General features: G+C 35.3%; 2 protein-coding genes across 7 annotated transcripts in view; one reads left to right on the top strand and one right to left on the bottom strand.

The window, feature by feature from the left end:
• Positions 1-20,483, top strand: part of CNTLN (centlein) — a 357,687-nt gene that overhangs the window by 127,806 nt on the left and 209,398 nt on the right. For 3 of the 6 annotated variants that reach the window (XM_082619946.1, XM_082619947.1, XM_082619945.1), the window contains exon 6: positions 6,623-6,756. In XM_082619946.1, the coding sequence (XP_082476072.1) occupies positions 6,623-6,756 (134 nt within the window). Of the gene's footprint in view, positions 1-6,622; positions 6,761-20,483 lie in introns of all 6 variants that reach the window. The other 3 variants (XM_082619948.1, XM_082619944.1, XM_082619949.1) reach the window with 1 other exon arrangement.
• Positions 10,236-10,924, bottom strand: LOC309803839 (intraflagellar transport protein 22 homolog). Its single transcript, XM_082620657.1, has one exon. It carries the CDS (start codon positions 10,781-10,783, stop codon positions 10,298-10,300), a length of 486 nt encoding a protein of 161 aa, XP_082476783.1. The 5' UTR covers positions 10,784-10,924; the 3' UTR covers positions 10,236-10,297.

The raw sequence follows: 20,483 nt of genomic DNA, 5'->3' as shown, positions 1-20,483 counted from the left end.
GTTTATAGACATTCAGGCCTACCTTAAGAAACAAGAAAAATCTCAGTTGAACAATCTAACCTTACATCTAAAGGAACTGGAAAAATAATAACAAATGAAGCCAAAAGTCAGTAGAAGGAAAGAAATAATAAAGATCATAGTGGAAATAAATTAAATGGAGACTAAAAAGACAAAAAAATCAATGAAATCAAGAGCTGGTTCTTTGAAAAGATAAAATCTACAAACCTTTAGCTAGACTCATTAGGGAAAAAAGACAAGGCTCTGGTAAATAAATTTGGAAATGAAAGAGGAGGAATAACAATGGATACCACAAAAATACAAAGGATTATTAGAGTATATTATGAACAGCTATATGCCAACAAGTGGAACAACCTAGGAAAAATAGACAAATGTTTAGAATCATACAGCTTCCAAGACTGAATCATGAAGAAATAGAAAATATGAATAGACCACATAACTAGTATAGAAATTGAAACAGTAATCAACAAGCTCCCCAGGCCTGGACAACTTCACAAGTGAATTCTACCAAACATTCAAAGAAGATTTAATACCTATTCTTCTCAAACTCTTCCAAAAAACAGAAGAGGGGGCAATGATTCCTAACTCAGTTTATTAGGCCAACATCACTCTCATACCAAAACCAAAGACAGCACACAGAAAAAGAAAATTACAGGCCAATATCTTTGATGAACATAGATGCAAAAATTCTGAACAGAATATTAGTAAGCCAAGTAAAATAATACATTAAAGGAATCATCACCCTGATCAAGTGGGATTTATCCCAGGGATGGAAGGAGGTTTCAACATCTGAAAATCAATCAACGTGATACTTCACATCAACAAAAGGATAAAGACCATATGATTACCTCAATAGATGCAGAAAAGGCATTTGACAAGATTCAACACCGATTTTTGATAAAAACTCTCAACTAAATGTTTATAATAGTAACATACCTCATCATAATGAGAGCTGTAAATGACAAGCCCACATCTAACATCATACTCAATGGTGAAAAACTAAAAGCTCTCTCTAATATCAGGAACAAGACAACAAGACAAAGAGGCCACTCTTGCCACTCTTATTTAACATAGTATTGGAAGTCCTAGTATTGGAAGTCCTAGCCAGAGCAATTAGGCAAGAAAAGGAAATAAAAGGAATCCAAATTGGAAAGAAAGGGATAAAACTCTCACTGTTTGTGCATGACATGATTTTATATAGAGAGAACCATAAAGACTCCACAAAAAAGGCTATTAGAAAAAATAAATACGGCAGAGTTGCAGGGTATAAAATCAACATACAAAACTCTGTTACGTTTGTATATGCTGACAATGATCTAGCAGAAAGAGAAATTAAGAAAAGTCATATTTATAATCACAACAAAAAGAATGAAATACATCAGAATAAATTTAACCAAGGAGTTGAAAGACCTGAACAGTAAAAACTGTAAGACATTGTTGCTAGAAATTGGAGAAGACACATAAATTGAAAAATATTTTATGCTTATGAGTTGGAAGAATTAGCATTGTTAAAATACCCATACTACCTAAAACAATATATAGCTTCAGTTCAATCTGTTTCCAAGTCACAAGGACATTGTTCACAGAAATAGAACAAAAGTTTCTAAAATTTATAATGGAACCACAAAAGACCCTGAATAGCCAAAGCAATTCTGAGAAAAAAGAACAAAGCTGGAGGTATCACAGTCCGTGATTTCCAGCTAGACTACAAAGCCATATTAATCAAAACAACATGATATTGTCAGAAAAACAGATACATAGATCAATGGAATAGAATTGAGCACCCAGAAATAAACCCACACATATATAGGCAATTAATATACAACAAAGGAACATATATATATAAAGACATTATAGCCTTTTCAATAAATGGTGTTGGGAAAACTGGACAGCCACATGCAAAAAAATGAAAATAGACCACTGTCCCACACCATACACAAAAATCAACTCAAAATGGATTAAAAACTTAAATGTAAGTCATGAAACCATAAAACTCTGAGGATAACATAGGCATTATGCTCTTTGACACTGGTCTTAACAGTGTCTTTCTGGGTACGTCTTTTCAGGCAAGGGAAACAAAAGCAAAAATAAACAAATGGGACTACATCATCCTAAAAAGCTTCTGCACAGCAAAGGATACCATGTACAAAATGGAAAGACAATCTACTGAATGGAAAAGACATTTACAAATGATATATCTGATAAAAGGTAAAATCCAAAATATATAAAGAACTCATACAACTCAAGAAATAAACAATCCAATTAAAAAATGGGCAGAGGACCTGATTATACATTTTTCCAAAGAAGACATACAGATGACCAACAGGCACAGGAAAAGATGTTCAACATCACTAATTATTAGGGAAATGCAAATGAAAACCACAATGAGATATCAGCTCACTCCTGTTAGAATGGCTATTATCAAAAAGACAAGAAATAACAGGTGCTGTTGAGGATGTCGAGAAAAGGGGAGCCTCAGATACTCTTGATGGGAATGTAAATTGGTGCAGCCACTGTGGAAAACTGTATGAAGAGTCCAAAAAATTAAGAATAGAGCTACCATATGATTTAGCTACCCCACGTCTGGGTATTTATTCAAAGAATATGAAAACACTAATTCAAAAAGATATATGCACCATTATGTTCATTGTGACATTATTTACAATAGCTAAGATATAGAAACAACCTGAGTCCCCATCAACCAATAAATGGATAAAGAAGATATGGTATATACACACACACACACACACACATACACATTCACATATGCACAGAGTAGAATACTACTCAGCCATCAAAAAGCTGGAATCTTGCCATTTGTGACAATATGTATGGACCTTGAGGGTATTATACTAAGTAAAAGAGTCAGATGGAGAACTGTGTGATTTCACTAATATGTGGAATACAAAAAACAAACAGACAAAAAACAAAATAAACTAAAGAGAAACAAACACATAGATACAGAGAACACAGTAGTGGTTACCAGGGGAAGTTGTGGTGGTGGGGGGTGAAATGGATAAAAGGGGTTAACTGTATGGTGATGGATGGAAACTAAATTTTGGTGGTGAGCATGCTGTAGGGTATACAGAAGTAGAAATATAACGTTGTACACATGAAACATATAATATTATAAACCAATGTTATCTTAATAAAAATAAATCGAAAATAAAGTAAAAAGAAAAATAATTGTTTCAAAGCAAAAAAAGTTAATAAAAATAAAATTATATACTGTAGCTGTTTTGGGGTTTTGTTTTTTGCTTTGTCTGTTTGTTTGTGTTTGTTTTTATTTTTGGCTGCGCTGCATAGCTTGTGGGATCTTAGTTTCCCGACCAGGGATTGAACTCGCACCCTCAGCAGTGAAAGTGTGGAGTCCTAACCACTGGACCACCAGGGAATTCCCACTGTAGCAGTTTTGGATACTGGTTCCTCACTGCCGTAACATCAGGGCTTGTTGACGTTTGCTCATTGTTTTTTTAATGTTTTCATTGGGCCATTTTAGGAAATCTGTTTCCCATGCTGTTAACAGTCTCTTGTGGTTGCTTTTCATAGAGCACAGACCTGGACATGTACACATTCACCCTGTGATTTTATCAGGGCTCTACTTCACTGTCTGTTCTCTTGATTTGTCTGTTCATGTGTCTGTCTCCTGATTTGTCTGTTAATATGTTTGTTTGTTAATATGTCTGTTGGTATCACACCCAGCTGTTGGCCTCCAAAAACTGACTGATTAGATTCTTCTATTGTTTTTGTCAGTGTCCTGGGACACAAATTGCTCCACAGTCTAATCTAATTAAATCTTGGCCTCTCCATAGGGTTTTTTTAAAAATTGTGGTTAAGTAATATAACATAAAATTTAGAATCTTTCATCATTTTAAGTATACAGTTCAGCAGTGTTAAGTATATACACATTGGTATGCAACCAAGTTGCAGAAACATTTCATCCTTCAAAAGTGAAACTATATTCAAAAACAACTTCCCATTTCTCCTCCCCCCAGCTCCAGGCATCCACTAGTCTGCTTTGTGTCTCTATGAGATTGTTCATATAAGTGGAGTCATACATTATTTTTTGTAAGTGGCTTGTTTGGCTTTCCATAATTATCTCAAGGTCCATCCATGTTCTTTCATATGTCAAAATTTCCTTCCTTGTTTCTTGTGGTAAAAAGCACATAACATGAAATTTACCACCTTAACCGTTTTTAAGTGTACAGTTCAGTAGTGTTAACTATATTTACATTGCTGTGAAAGAGATCTCCAGAACTTTGTTGAACTTTGTTGACTTGAAGACCTGCAACTCTGTTTTTTAATAACAACTGCTTAGTGCTCCCTTACCCTAGGCCTTGGTAACTACCATTCTATTCTGTGTATCTATTAATTTGACTACTTTAGATACTTGATATAAGTGGAGTCATCTGGTATTTGTCCTTTTGTGACTGATTTGTTTCATTAGGCATAATGTCCTCAAGGTTCATCCATGTGGTAGCATGTGACAGGCTTTCCTTTCTTTTGGGGGCTGCATTGTGCTTCATTTTATGTGTATAGCACGTTTTGTTTATTCATTTGACATTTAGGTTGCTGCCACTTGGCTATTGTGAATAGTGCTGCTACGAACATGGGTTTACAGATATCTCTTCAAGACCCTGCTTTTAGTTCTTTTGAATGTATACCCAGATGTGGATTATATGGTGGTTCTGTTTTTTATGTTTTGAGGAACCCCCCATACTGTTTTTGAGAGTATTTTTACAGTCCCAACAACACACAAAGGTTCCTACTTCTTCATGTCCCAGTGAACACCTGTTATTTTCTGCCTTCCCTTCCTTTCTCTCATTTCCCTTTTGTTCCATGTTTCCTTCTTTCTTTCTCTCTTACATCCACCCACACACCCACCTATATATCTATCATTACTCTTTTTTAATAAATGGGAATTTAAGAAGTATAGATATACCTCAGAGATATTGTGGGTTTGGTTCCAGACTGCCACAATAAAGTGAATATTGCAATGAAGTAAGTCACAAATTTTTTGGTTTCCCAGTGCACATAAATGTTATGTTTACACTATACTGTAGTCTGTTAAGTGTGCATAGCATTATGTCTAAAACAACAGTTTATATATCTTACTTAAAAAATATTTTATTGCTAAAAACAGCTAACTGTCATCTGAACCTTTAGCAAGTTGTAGTAGTACCATCAAATATCATTCACCACAGGTCACCATAACAAATATAATAATAATGAAAGAGTTCGAATTACCAGAGTATGGCACTGAGACATGAAGTGAGCAAATGTTGGAAAAATGGCATTGATAGACTTGTTTGATGCAGGGTTACCACAGTCCTTCAATTTGTAAAAAAAAATGCAATATCAGTGAAGTGCAATAAGGGGAAACATGATAAAATGAGATATGCATGTACTCACAGTGCTATCTTGGCTGAAAGCCAATACTTTTATCTTCAGAAGTTCATTCTAGTTGCTGCAGGGAGAATATATGAGGTATGGGTGCATTGCTAGAGTAGATTTTTAGTGCTTGACCTAAAGCTTGTTGCTCGCTTTTGTAACTAATGAATGTATAGTGTATTTTGGGGTATCCTCTACTTTTAGATAAAATATTTATTTAATATTTTATGAAAATAAATTAATTTTATAATATATTTTTGAGTAAAAATATTTTTGAAAAAATATACATACGTTTTTTTTAACATTTTTATTGGAGTATAATTACTTTACAGTGGTGTGTTAGTTTCTACTGTGTAACAAAGCGAATCAGCTATACATATACATATATTCCCATTTCTCCTCCCTCTTGCATCTCCCTCCCACCCTCCCTATCCCATCTCTTTAGGTGGACACAGAGCACCCAGCTGATCTCCCTGTGTCATGCAGCTGCTTCCCACTAGCTATCTACTTTACATTTGGTAGTGTATATATGTCCATGCCACTCTCTCACTTTGTCCCAGCTTCCCCTTCCCCCTCCCTCAAGTCCATTCTCTACATCTGCATCTTTATTCTTTATACATCAGTTTTAAAATTGTTTCAAAATGAAAAAAAGATTTAGAGAGTTATCAGGAGGAAAAGACCAACTTTGAACTTTAGGTGAAATTTCACCACAGTCAAGTGAACTCAGCATGATCTGAACCTGAAACATTGTAAAATTATTTTTATTTTTTTGCTGCACCATTTTTTCTTCTCTGAGTGTATCTGCATTTAAAATTGAGGAAATAATAAAATATCTATTTGTTTTGAGTAATATTTAAGTAAATGAGCTCATTTTTTTGTTCATTGTAATTAACTTTTTTCATTGTATAATACTTCCTTTATTGTAATTTTAATAAGTAAATTTCTACATAGATTTTCAAGTTTATTAGTTTCAGATTCTTAACTTTCACACTAGGAGACGATGATACTTTTACAGTTTCTGAAAAAAGTAACCTGTGACTGGTGTCAAATTTATTGATTGTATTAACATTTTTTAATTTAATGAAACAAAAGTAAAATTTAAAGCACTACTGATTTTTCACTGTTATTTTGTGAATTAGTTAAATATAACAGACTTTTAATTTAGTTTATTTATTTGATATTTATATTTGTGATATGAGTGCTCTAATTTTAGGTCTTTGAAGACAGTTTAATCGAAGCAAGGAAAGAAATTGAAGTATCACAGAGTAAATATAATGCTGTATCATTACAGTTGAATAATAAACAGACTGAACTTATCCAGAAGGATATGTATATTACCCTGGTCAGGCAAGTATACTCACTACTTAATTTAACATTTTAGAAATGTCCTTTGTTATGCAGAATGCCAGCATTTTTGTTTATTATTAACACCCTAAAATGACAATATATGTCTTCTGTGAGTACTTACGTCTGTGCATTGAAACTATCTAGAATTAACGGGGACAATCAGGGGTTTCACAGGACTGGAAAGAATCATGCTCAAAGAGTAGCCTTGGTTCAGTTTTTAACAAGGAGGATGCATTCATTCCTTGTTTCCTTCTAAAATTCCTACCCATGCATTATATAATATTATTATTATAATGAATAGTAAATGAGTGATCCAGTTTTGACGTTTTATTTTATTATGTTCTAAATAGTTTTAGTTTGTGAAATATTCTTTCTATATCAAAATAGTTAATTTTGTAGCACTACTTATAAAGTGGAAGTACTTGAAAAACTTTTTAAGTGTTTTGAGAGATGTTAAACTACCTATTAATTTATTTTGTAATAATCTTTATCAGAAAATATTGTTAGAACAGACCATAAATATATATATACACATATACATACATATGTTATACATATATACACATGTATGTATGTGTGTACATTTTAAAATTTGAACTAATTAAAATAAATCATACAAAGTTTATCACATACCTGTATAAGCACAATTTCATTCTCTGAAATATGTCATATATTTATATATGTAATATACTATCTATATAATATTTATATAGATATACAATTATAATTAACATTATATATAATTATGATATACATAAATATATATACTTAATACTTACTTTTATATATAGTGTATTACAATATATATATTGGAGTAGTATTTTTGCTTGGGTAATAGATTAATACATATTATTATATATTATATATTTACATATAATATATATTAATTTATATTATATGTTTTATTATATATAAAAATATATAAGCATTATATATTATAAATAAAAGCAAAAATCCATTGTGTCACATTTTAAAAACCTTTTTACCATGGGGTGAGGAAAAGTATTTCTTTACAGATGATAGACTTTATGTACTCACAGTATAATTTTTTTAAGCCAGTAATTTGATGAAGTCAAAAAAGTAATTCTAAACACTAATAGAATCTTAGTTTTAGAAGCAATCTTAAAATTTTAAATTATTCCTATCTTCTTCCCTATAAAAAGGCTTTTAGTCTTTGCTTGATACTTTTAGTTTATAAGTTTCTCAGTACTCTTCAAGACTGTTCTTTTTTATTTTGTTCAAATTTCTAGATTGTTTCATATATTTAGTTGACATTTGCCTTTTTACAGTATGCACCCATTTGTATCTTGGTTCCTTATCTAGAGAATCTCAGAAACAGTCTAATCTGTTCTGTAGTTCAGACCTTCAAATAATAAAAGATAACTTTATTAATAAATATTTTTATTAACTTATTAACTGCTTCTGTTTCTCATAATTTTTCATGTATATGTTTCACAGACGTTATATTGTTTTGGGTTGCCTTTCTTTCTCTCTCTTTTTTTTTTTGTTAGTAAAAGTATGTAATATAAAATTCCCAAATAAATGGTTAAGTGGAATATTATACAGCTGTAAAAAAGAAAAACGTAGCTCTGTATATATTTACACAAATCCTCCAAATAAAAAAAAGTGAAAACAAGTTGTAAAAAAGTGTGAATAGTTTGCTACTGTTTCCTTTAATAAAGCACATTTGTATGTGCACAGACTTCTGATAGAATACAGAAGGAAAGGGGGCTTCTGGAGAGAGGGATGGGGTTTGGGGACAGGTAAGACAGGGAGACTTCTTCATTAATGGTCTCTTGTAACCTCTGCACATGTGGCCTCTTAAATTTTAAAACATTTTTCTCGATTCAAGGACTCCCAAGGGTTTACTCTGGCTATGAATGTAAATGAAAGCTGCTGGGTTAATTTTTCTACTGAGCTCTTGGATAATCATTAAAATATCAGATAAAAATAATCTGTTTGTTTTGGAGCTGTAGTCTCAACATCAATTAGTATTATGGCAGGTATTACATAAAGAAGATTTACTACAGTTTGCGTTAACGTAATCTTGTGTTCCTTGCAAAAGTTCCAACTGAGAGGAGGTCAGGCAAAAGGAAATTAACCTGGGCTTAAAATGTGCTCACGGGTAATCCAGGCAGTTTACTAAGAGTTGACTGTAGTTCAATCTAAATTTACCAGGGAACTGTCATTATCTGCCAACACCACTCTCTCAAGCAGACTGCCCACATGGCTGCATTTCAGCCCTCTTCATTGTAAGAGTGAAACACAGCCAAGCATATTTTTCATCTCTTGTAAGTGTCTCTACTTTTCTTCCACTCTCAGTTGAAAAGACCTACATCTAACATTTTTGTTTTTGTTTTTGTTTTTGGCTACGTTGTGTCTTCGTTGCTGCGTTGCAGCCTTTCTCTACTTGTGGTGAGCAGGGGCTACTCTTTGTTGTAGCGTGCGGGCTTCTCATTGCGGTGGCTTCTCTTGTTGCAGAGCATGGGCTCTAGGTGCGCAGGCTTCAGTAGTTGCAGCATGCAGCCTCAGTAGTTGTGGCTCGTGGGCTCTAGAGCACAGGCTTAGTAGTTGGGGCACATGGGCTTAGTTGCTCTGTGGCATGTGGGGTCTTAGACCAGGGATGGAACCCGTGTCCCCTGCATTGGCAGGCAGATTCTTAACCACTGCGCCACCAGGGAAGTCCCTACATCTAACATTTGATCTAGTTAATATATTTTCAGGTTGGCTATATTACAAAATTCAAAAAGTAAAATTTATGAAAGAATAATAATTTGAAAGATCACTAAAACAAACTTGTACAATAAGCTATAAACTCACCATATTTGTATCCTGAGCATTAAATCTTTTGACTATTTTTACAAATGGGTGTTATGACAACATAACATTGTTTTTCCTGTATTACATGAAATAATATTTAAGAATTAAATTCCCCTGAGATAATAAAAAACCTTTTTAGAAGAAGTATATATATTCTACCTTCCAGTGTGATATGGTGTCCAGGTATAAAGGACATCTAAATAAAAATAAAATCTTGGAGAAGTTAAATGCTAATATTTTTCAAAAATATCCTAGGCAAATTGTACAGATTAAGGAATGAAAATCACATTTAAACCAATCCACGTGGATTAAACTACTGTTGCTACCACTGGGCTATGACAGTTACAATTCCACAACTTTTATAATGTGACATAATGTGAAGGGGAAGAAAAAACCACCTTAGTTTTCCAGCCCTTTGGAGAGATCTGGGGCAAAGCAATCAGAATTCAGTAACAGGATTTTCTCAGCTGAACTAAGGACAGAGAATAGACGGTATGAGTCAACTCCCTGGCTGACTGTTACCTTTGGCCAAATAAGGAAAATGTCTTCTACAGCCAAAGGGAGATGAGAACCTCAGTAGGTGGATGGATTTCAGATCTGCACTAAAATTGACTTCATTTGGGATGTGGAAGCGTCTAGGTGAAGGCCGGTTAATTGATAATTGACATCTCTTCCCAGTCTCTGCTCTCAGACACTGAGTTGATTATGCTTCTTAAATACTTTATGAACTCCATCCTGATCTCTTCCGGTCACCGTTAAGATTTGAGTGCACCAGCTTCAGCTTGTTCAAGGGTGGTGCCAAAGCAGGGTTTGCTTTGTCACTTCCAGAGCCTGGTTTATGGTGTGCAGTTAACAGACATTGAGTATCCTGTAAAAACTGCTGCTGGACAAAGCAGGAATACCACATCTCAATTTCCTTCAGGTGGCTTGGGATGTCAGCATTGAAGATGATCACCACCCCGTAAGAGTCCTTCATCAGGGCTGGCCAAAAAGACTCGAACTTTGGATTGCCACCACAATCCCAGAGCTCAGATTCATACCCTGTGCCTTTGTTGTTGCTGGTAGCATATGGGTTCTCAAATTCCAGGATCCTCACTCCTTGGGTTGGTTTGTATTCGGCGATGTCAGAAGATTTTGTCAGGAAGTTGGCCCAAACGGTTTTTCCAGTCTCATAGGGACCCACGAAGAGGATCTTGGCTATCAGCATTGCGGTCTGCTGCCCAAAGACCTGCCAGAGCCCACCCAGGCGCTGCCAGAACCCTTGCTGCTGTCAGGGCAGAGCCTGGGTTGCCTTTCTGAATGCATTCCGTCTTGTCGGAGCTTATATCATCAATCTTCTTAAAATATGGCACCTATAACTACATAAAATATTCCAACAAGACCTTTCCATTTTAAAGTATGATGATTTTAAACTATTGGATGGAACATGCGGTCCATTCTAGGGTATGTGAATGGGATTTGAAAAATTATGTTTTCTACTAAATTTTGCACCTGCATTTATCTGTATACTTGAATTTAGTGTACTGCAAGAACTATAAGCTGCAGTAAATAAGGCAATGATATCCATAGATGGACATTTTCTTACAAGATGGTAAAAAGATGAACTCTGTGTAATTTTAAGTGTTTGATTATAAGGACTCAAAAAGGAGGAGGTAACAGCACAGAGCTGGAAGATTTCAGAGGACTTTGACTCAGACCCTCATTATAGGGTAGTAGTTGAGATGTCTTCAGTGTTTTTCCTGAATTGTTTGAATAATAATTTTCTGAATACACTACATGTCTCCTTCATTTTTATTTCTTGTTGGTGTGTGGTGGTTATGATATACCAGCATTACTGTATTGAATCTGTATATTGTGCAAAAGACATACCAAGCCATAACTGTAGGAAAAGTGGTCTAGGCACTTTCTTATTTGGATATACTTTTACTTGTTGATAAATGATGGAGTTGACCTAGGTTTATTTCTTTATGGGTTTATTTCTTTGAATTCCTAATTATTTGCTTATTTATTGAATAATTAATCCGTGTTACCCATTATGCTATGGAATATTGCTGTGAAGTACCACAAATGATTTTTACCTTGTGTTAGAATATAAATAAATAATATACATGTCTGTAACATATACAGAACATCTTAGTATAAACCTAGAACTTGCATAAAAGTCAGTAACCAGTTAAGTTGCCTAACTAAAATTTTTGCCTGACTAGTAATGATTCAACAGTTACGTGGAGAGTGAGCTAAATGAATAGCTTAACTTCCATTGAGAAGGTGGGCTAATGTCAATTGATTTGGGAATTTTAGAAATTAGTTGTGAATCTCCAAAACAAAAATGAAAAAATAAAGGTCAAGACAGAACAGTCACAATTTTGGTGAGGAATATCATCAAAGTCAGAATCCTGAAATTGGACTAATGCATCTGGATTGCTGGTGTTCCTAGGCACTTAGCAGAAGCAAGTGTAAATTAACTCTGGAGGATAGTAAAGCAATTCTGTCCTCAAATTATGTCTACAGTTTTACAAACTAATGTCTAGCACATAGTCAGAAATATCAAGTATGTGGTAAAGCAGTAATAAAAATTAAAAGACGTAAGAACTGGAGGAGATTGGTTCAAGATGGCAGAGTAGAAGGACATGCGCTCACTCCCTCTTGCGAGAGCACCAGAATCACAACTAACTGCTGAATAATCATTGACAGGAAGACATTGGAACTCACCAAAAAAGATACCCCACATCTAAAGACAAAGGAGAAGCCACAATGAGATGGTAGGAGGGGCGCAATCACAAAAAAAATCAAATCTCATAACTGCTGGGTACGTGACTCACAAACTGGAGAATAATTATACCACAGAAGTCCACCCACTGGAGTGAAGGTTCTGAGCCCCACGTCAGGCTTCCCAATCTGGGGGTCGGGCAACGGGAGGGGAAATTCCCAGAGAATCAGACTTTGAAGGCTAGTGGGATTTGATTGCAGGACTTTGACAGGAGTGGTGGAGAGATTCCACTTTTGGAGGGCACACACAAAGTAGTGTGTGCATCAGGACCCAGGGGGAAGAGGCAGTGACCCATAGGAGACTGAACCAGACCTACCTGCTAGTGTTGGAGGGTCTCCTGCAGAAGCGGGGGTGGCTGTGGCTCACCGTGGGGACAAGGACACTGGCAGCAGAAGTTCTGGGAAGTACTCCTGGGCGTGAATCCTCCCGGAGTCTGCCATTAGCCCTACCAAAGAGCCTGTAGTCTCCAGTGTTGGGTTGCCTCAGGCCAAACAACCAACAGGGAGGGAACACAGCTCCACCCATCAGCAGACAAGCGGATTAAAGTTTTACTGAGCTCTGCCCACCATAGCAACACCCAGCTCTACCCACCACCAGTCCCTCCCATCAGGAAGCTTGCACAAGCCTCTTAGATAGCCTCATCCAGCAGAGGGTAGACAGCAGAAGCAAGAAGAACTACAATCCTGCAGCCTGTGGAACGAAAACCACATTCACAGAAAGATAGACAAAATGAAAAGGCAGAGGACTATGTACCAGAATAAGGAACAAGGTAAAACCCCAGAAAAACAACTCAATGAAGTGGAGATAGGCAACCTTCCAGAAAAAGAATTCAGAAGAATTGTAGTGAAGATGATTCGGGACCTTGGAAAAAGAATGGAGGCAAAGATTGAGAAGATTCAAGAAATGTTTAACAAAGACCTAGAAGGATTAAAGAACAAACACCTAGAAGAATTAAAGAACAAACAGAGTTGAACAATACAATAGCTGAAATGAAAAATACACTAGAAGGAATCAGCAGAATAAGTGAGGCAGAAGAACGGTTAAGTGACCTGGAAGACAGAATGGTGGAAATCACTGCCGTGAACAGAATAAAGAAAAAAGAATGAAAGAAATGAAGACAGCATAAGAGACCTCTGGGACAACATTAAACCCACCAACATTCACATTATAGGGGTCCCAGAAGGAGATGACAGAGAGAAAAGACCTGAGAAAATATTTGAAAAGATATAGTCTGAAACTTTCCTAACATGGGAAAGGAAATAGCCACCCAAGTCCAGGAAGCACAGAGAGTCCCAGACAGGATAAACCCAAGGAGAAACATGCCAAGACATACAGTAATCAAATTGCCAAAATTAAAGTCAAAGAAAAATTATTATAAGCAATAAGGGAGAAACGACAAATAACATACAAGGGAACTCCCATACTGTTGACAGCTGATTTCTCAGCACAAACTCTACAAGCCAGAAGGGAGTGGCACGATATATCTAAAGTGATGAAAGTTAAGAAACTACAACCAAGATTACTCTACCTGGCTAGGATCTCATTCAGATTTGATGGAGAAATCAAAAGCTTTACAGACAAGCAAAAGCTAAGAGAATGCAACATTGCCAAACAACTCTACAACAAATGCTAAAGTAATTCTCTAAGTGGGAAACACAAGAGAAGAAAAGGACCTACAAAAACAAACCCAACACAATTAAGAAGATGGTAATAGGAACATGCATATCAATAATTACCTTAAATGTGAATGGAATAAATGCTTCAACCAAAAGAGAGAGGCTCGCTGAATGGATACAAAAATAAGACCCATATATATGCTGTCTGCAGGAGACCCACTTCAGACCTCAGGACACATACAGACTGAAAATGAGGGGATGCAAAAAGATATTCCATGCAAATGGAAATCAAAAGAAAGCTGGAGTAGCAATACTCATATCAGATAAAACAGACTTTAAATTAAAGAATGTTACAAGAGACAAGGAAGGACACTACATAGTGGTCAAGGGATCAATCCAAGAAGAAGATATAACACTTATAAATATATTCACCCAACATAGGAGCACCTCAATACATAAGGCAATTGCTAACAGCTATAAAAGAGGACATCGACAGTAACACAGTAATAGTGGGGGACTTTAACACCTCACTTACACCAATGGTCAGATCACCCAGGCAGAAAATTAATAAGGAAACACAAACTTTAAATGACACAATAGACCAGATAGATTTAATTGATATTTGTAGGACATTCCGTCTGAAAACAGCAGATTAAACTTTCTTCTCAAGTGCACGTGGAACATCGTCCAGGGTAGATCAAATCTTGTGTCACAAATCAAGCCTTGGTAAATGTAAGAAAATTGAAATCATACCAAGGATCTTTTCCAACCACAACACTGTGAGATTAGAAATAAATTACAGGGAAAAAAAACTTAAAAAGCACAAACAGATGGAGGTTAAACAATACATTACTAAATAACCAAAAGATCACTGAAGAAATCAAAGAGGAAATCATGAAGTACCTAGAGACAAATGGCAATGAAAAGATGACGACCCAAAACCTATGGGACGCAGCAAAAGCAGTTCTAAGAGGGAAGTTTATAGCAAAACAATGCTACCTCAAGAAACAAGAAAAATCTCAATCTAACCTTACACCTAAAGGAAGTAGAGAAAGAAGAACAAACAAAATCCTTAATTAGTAGAAGGAAAGAAATTATGAAGATCAGAGCAGAAATAAATGAAATAGAAACAAAGAAAACAATAGCAAAGATCAATAAAACTAAAAGCTGGTTCTTTGAGAAGATAAACAGAATTGACAGACCTTTAGCCAGACTCATCAAGAAAGAGGGAGAGAACTGAAATCAATAAAATTAGAAATGAAAAAGGAGAAGTTGCAATGGACACTGCAGAAATACAGAGCATTATGAGAGACTACTACAAGCAACTCTATACCAATAAAACAGACAACCTGGAAGAAATGGACAAATGCTTAGAAAGGAATAACCTTCCAAGATGGAACCAGGAAGAAATAGGAAATATGAACAGACCAATCACAGGTAATGAAATTGAAACTGATTAAAAATCTTCCCACAAGCAGAAGTCCAGGGCCAGATAGCTTCACAGGCGAATTCTATCAAACATTTAGAGAAGAGCTAACACAGATCCTTCTCAAACTCTTCCAAAAAAATTGCAGAGGAAGGAACACTCCCAAACTCACTGTACGAGGCCACTGTTACCCTGATACCAAAACAAGACAGATACTACAAAAAAAGAAAATTGCCGACCAATATCGCTGATGAATATAGATGCAAAAATTCTCAACAAAATGGTAGCAAACAGAATACAACAACACATTCAAAGGATCATACACCATGATCAAATGGGATTTATCCCAGGGATGCAAGGATTCTTTAATATATGCAAATCAATCAATGTGATACACCATATTAACAAATTGAAGAATAAAAACGATATGATTATCTAAATAGATGCACAAAAAGCTTTTGACAAAATTCAACACCCATTTATGATAAAACTCTCCAGAAAGTAGGCATAGTGGGAACCCACCTCAACATAATGAAAGCCATATGTGACAAACCCACAGCAAACATCATTCTCAATGTTGAAAAACTGAAAACATTTCCTTTAAGATCAGGAACAAGACAAGGATATCCATTCTCGCCAGTATTTTTCAACATAGTTTTGGAAGTCCTAGCCACAGCAATCAGAGAAGAAAAAGAAATAAAAGGAATACAAATTGGAAAAGAAGTAAAACTGTCACCGTTTACAGATGCCATGATACTATACATAGGTAATCCTAAAGATGCGACCAGAAAACTACTAGAGCTAATCAATGAATTTGGTAAAGTTGCAGGATACAAAATTAATGCACAGAAATCTGTTGCATTCCTATTCAATAACAACAAAAGATCAGAAAGAGAAATTAAGGAAACAATCCCATTTATTATTGCAACAAAAGGAATAAACCTACCTAAGGAGGTAAAAGACCTGAACTCAGAAACCTATGAGACACAGATGAAAGAAATCAAAGATGACACAAACAGATGGAGAAATATACCATGTTTTTGGATTGGAAGGATCAATATTGTGAAAATGACTGTACTACCCAAAGCAATCTACAGATTCAGTGATATCCCTAGCAAATTACCAATGACATTTTTTACAGAACTAGAACAAAAATCTTAAAATTTGTATGGAGACACAAAAGACCCCGAATAGCCAAAGCAATCTTAAGTGAAAAAAACAGAGCTGGAGAAATCAGACTCCCTGACTTCAGACTATACTACATAGCTATATTAATAGCTATATTAATCAAGACAATATGGTACTGGCACAAAAACAGAAATGAAATATAGATCAATGGAATAGGATAGAAAGCCCAGAGATAAACCCATGCACCTATGGTCAACTAATCTATGACAAAGGAAGCCAGGATATACAATGGAGAAAAGACAGTCTCTTCAACAAGTGGTGCTGGGAAAACTGGACAGCTACATGTAAAAGAATGAAATTAGAACACTCCCTAACACCCTGCACAAAAATAAACTCAATATGGATTAAAGACCTAAATGTGAGAGCAGACACTATAAAACTCTTAGAGGAAAACATAGGAAGAACACTGTTTGACATAAATCTCAGCAAGATCTTTTTTGACCCACCTCCTAGAGTAATGGAAATAAAAATGAAAATAAAGAAATGGGACCTGATGAAACTTAAAAGCTTTTGCACAGCAAAGGAAACTATAAACAAGATGAAAAGACAACCCTCAGAATGGGAGAAAATATTTGCAAACGAAGCAACGGACAAAGGATTAATCTCCAAAATACATAAATAGCTCATGCAGCTCAATATTAAAAAAACAACCCAATCCCAAAATGGGCAGAAGACCTAAATAGACATTTCTCCCTAAAAGACATACAGATGGGCAAGAGGCACATGAAAGATGCTCAACATCACTAATTACTAGATAAATGCAAATCAGTACTACAATGAGGTATCACCTCACACTGGTTAGAATGGGCATCATCAGAAAATCTACAAACAGCAAATGCTGGAGAGGGTGTGGAGAAAAGGGAACACTCTTGCACTGTTTGTGGGAATGTAAATTGGTACAGCCACTATGGAGAACAGTATGGAGGTTCCTTGAAAAACTAAAAACAGAATTACCATATGACCCAGCAATCCCACTACTGGGCATATACTCAGAGAAAACCATAATTCAAAAAGAAACATACACCCCAATGTTCATTGCAGCACTATTTACAATAGCCATATCATGGAAGCTTCCTAAATGCCCATCAACAGACAAATGGATAAAGAAGATGTGGTACATATATACAATGGAATATCACTCAGCCATAAAATGGAATGAAATTGGATCATTTATAGAGACATGGATGGACCTAGAGTCTGTCATACAGAGTGAAGTAAGTCAGAAAGAGGAAAACAAATATCGTATATTAATGCATATATGTGGAATGTAGAAAAATGCTAGAGATGAACTGGTTTGCAAAGCAGAAATAGAGACACAGATGTAGCGAACAAATGTATGGACACCAAAGGTGGGGGAAAGCAAGAGTGGGTTGGTGGTGGTGGGATGAATTGGGATTGACGTATATACACTAATATGTATCAAATAGATAACTAAGAAGAACCTGGTGTATAAAAAAATAAATAAAATTCAAATTAAAAAAACTGGAAATGAAAGATAAAGACCTAGTTATTTGCCTATATATGAGTAATTAACATAGCAAACCCAAAAAAAATTTATAGAAAGATTTCTAAAATTAATACGTGGATTTAGCACACTTGGTAGATACAAGGTCAGTGTACAAAATTCAAATGCATTTTTTATGCCAGCAAAAAAATTAGGAAATAGACTTAAAAAGAATATAATTTATAATATAGGTTAAAATATGAATGGCAAATATAATGAAAGATATGTGTTACCTCTATACAGAGATCTGTAAAACATTATTGATTGAAATAGAAAGTCTAGTGTGTACAGATAAATACAGAGTTCATGATTTGCAAGACTCAGTATGATAAAGATGTCTATTCTCTCCAAATAGATATTGAGATTCAGAGGAATACAAATTATCAGCAACAGGAAACTGTTACTACCCCCAGAGGCCAGAAGGGGCAAGGAGAGAAGCTTTTACTGGATCTCTGTGAGAAGTCTAGCCCTGGGAGAGAGGCTGACTAATAGGAGAAGTATTCTTAGATAGAGGAACAGAGACACTGCCAACTGTGGCTCATTGGAGAGGGAGATAGGGAATGAAATACCTTGACCTCTTTTTCCTTTACCCTCTAATCATGGACCAGCACTTTCAACTACTCAAATATAAACCCAGAAGAAAGGGAGCCAATGTAATGTAGTCTGTGGAAGTTGGCCTCTCAGGCTAGATTGTAGGCTAGAGTACAGAGAGTAATAGTGTAGAGATGATGAATATTGGATAAGAGAATATGTGGTGCATTCTCCATTTCTGCTCTTTTTCAGAGCTTTCCTGAACATTTATTGCTTAATTAATTTTTCCATATAAACTTTAGGCTAAACTGGCTTATTTCTTGTCTGCTATTTTATTATGGCATCAAATTTATTAGCAAACTGAAGGAGAATTACCCTCTTGATGATGTCAGTTTTTCTGTCCCAGAGTATGGGAATGGCATTACATTTGTTTCAGTACCTTTCTGTCCTTACGAAATGTTTTGTTCCTTATTCTGGTTTTGACCTTTCTTCTTAAATTTTTTTCCTAGCTCTTTCATGGTTTTTGTTACTGTTTTAAATGGAATCTTTCTTTTCCCTATAGTTTCCTACTGATTTTCCTTTTATTACTTGTTGTTTTTCTGTGCTATTTTGTTTTGATGTGCTATGATTTGGTGGGTAAAGTGTCCAACAAAGTTATTTTGTTTTTACTGTGAATTGTACTTTTTACTTTTTTTCTGTATAACTTTTTTTTGCCTTGAGTTTTAATTCCTCTGAAATTAATATTGCTATTCTTTTTTGGGGTTTATATTTATATGGTAACAAACTAAGTATATAATTGTTTAGGTGTAATGATACATGTGAATTATAAGAAACTACATGTAGTACCGAAAAGTACAAAGAAGATAGAGGGGAAAAATTAGAGTTAAAATACAACCCCAGAGGAATAATAGCTGTTAAGATTTTATTGGAATCATTCTATGTTTTTCTCAACACATATTTATAGATTGAAGAGTAGGTAAACAAGTTCTTAGATAAAAGGGACTGTATTGAACATTTTTGTTTGTTTGTTTTTGGCTGCATTGGGTCTTCGTTGCAGCACATGGGATCTTCGTTGTGGCATGCGGACTTCTTAGTTACAGCATGAAGCCTTCTTAGTTGCGACATGCAGACTTCTTAGTTGTGGCATGAGGACTCTTAGCTGCTGCATGCATGCGGGATCTAGTTCCCTGACCAGGGATTGAACCCGGGCCCCCTGCATTGGGAGCATGGAGTCTTACCCACTGGACCACAGGGAACTCCTGAACATGTTCTAATAAGTGATAACTTCAGTTTTTGTGATATAATGGAACAATAAGACACTGAAGTGAAATTGAAAGAATTATTAAATCTCAGATAATTTTTTCTTCTCTATAAGAACCACTAACTATTTTTCTAAAGCTAAGAAAGAAATGGCATGAAAAAAACTTTGGAGGTTGATGTAATTATGTTTTTTTAAAGAAAAACTACATTTCATCTTGAATTGGATTTGATACCCTGCTACGTACACTTAGTAAAATAGGACATACATTCAACCATTTTAACTCCTTCTCATTTTGCATCTCAGGATTCATAACCTTTATCTCCTCATGCATAACCACCGTGCCTAAAGATATTTAGACTTAGTTTTCTATATTGCTTCAGTGCTCTTCATTAAACTTTTTACTCTTGATGTGTTTATTCCTATACTCAATTTTGATTCATCTTAAAGGCCCATTTTTACCAGGGCCTTCTCTGTTGCTGGAGTATGCTTTCTCCTCCATTAACATCAGATTTAGCCATGTGACTTATTTTGGCCTGTGGAATGAGTGTGAAAGTGCCATAGATCATGTCCTGGCAAGTGTTTTAAAAGAGTCATTGCTTGAATTGCCTTTA

The sequence above is a fragment of the Mesoplodon mirus genome (genome assembly GCF_964341445.2).
Source record: "Mesoplodon mirus genome assembly, chromosome: 1".
Lineage (NCBI taxonomy): Eukaryota > Metazoa > Chordata > Mammalia > Artiodactyla > Ziphiidae > Mesoplodon > Mesoplodon mirus.
This window is presented reverse-complemented; position numbering and strand designations above follow the sequence as displayed.

Coding starts and splice junctions, on each gene's coding strand:
- LOC309803839 (XM_082620657.1), bottom strand. CDS start 10,783: ATGCTGATAGCCAAGATCCTCTTCGTGGGTCCCTATGAGACTGGAAAA.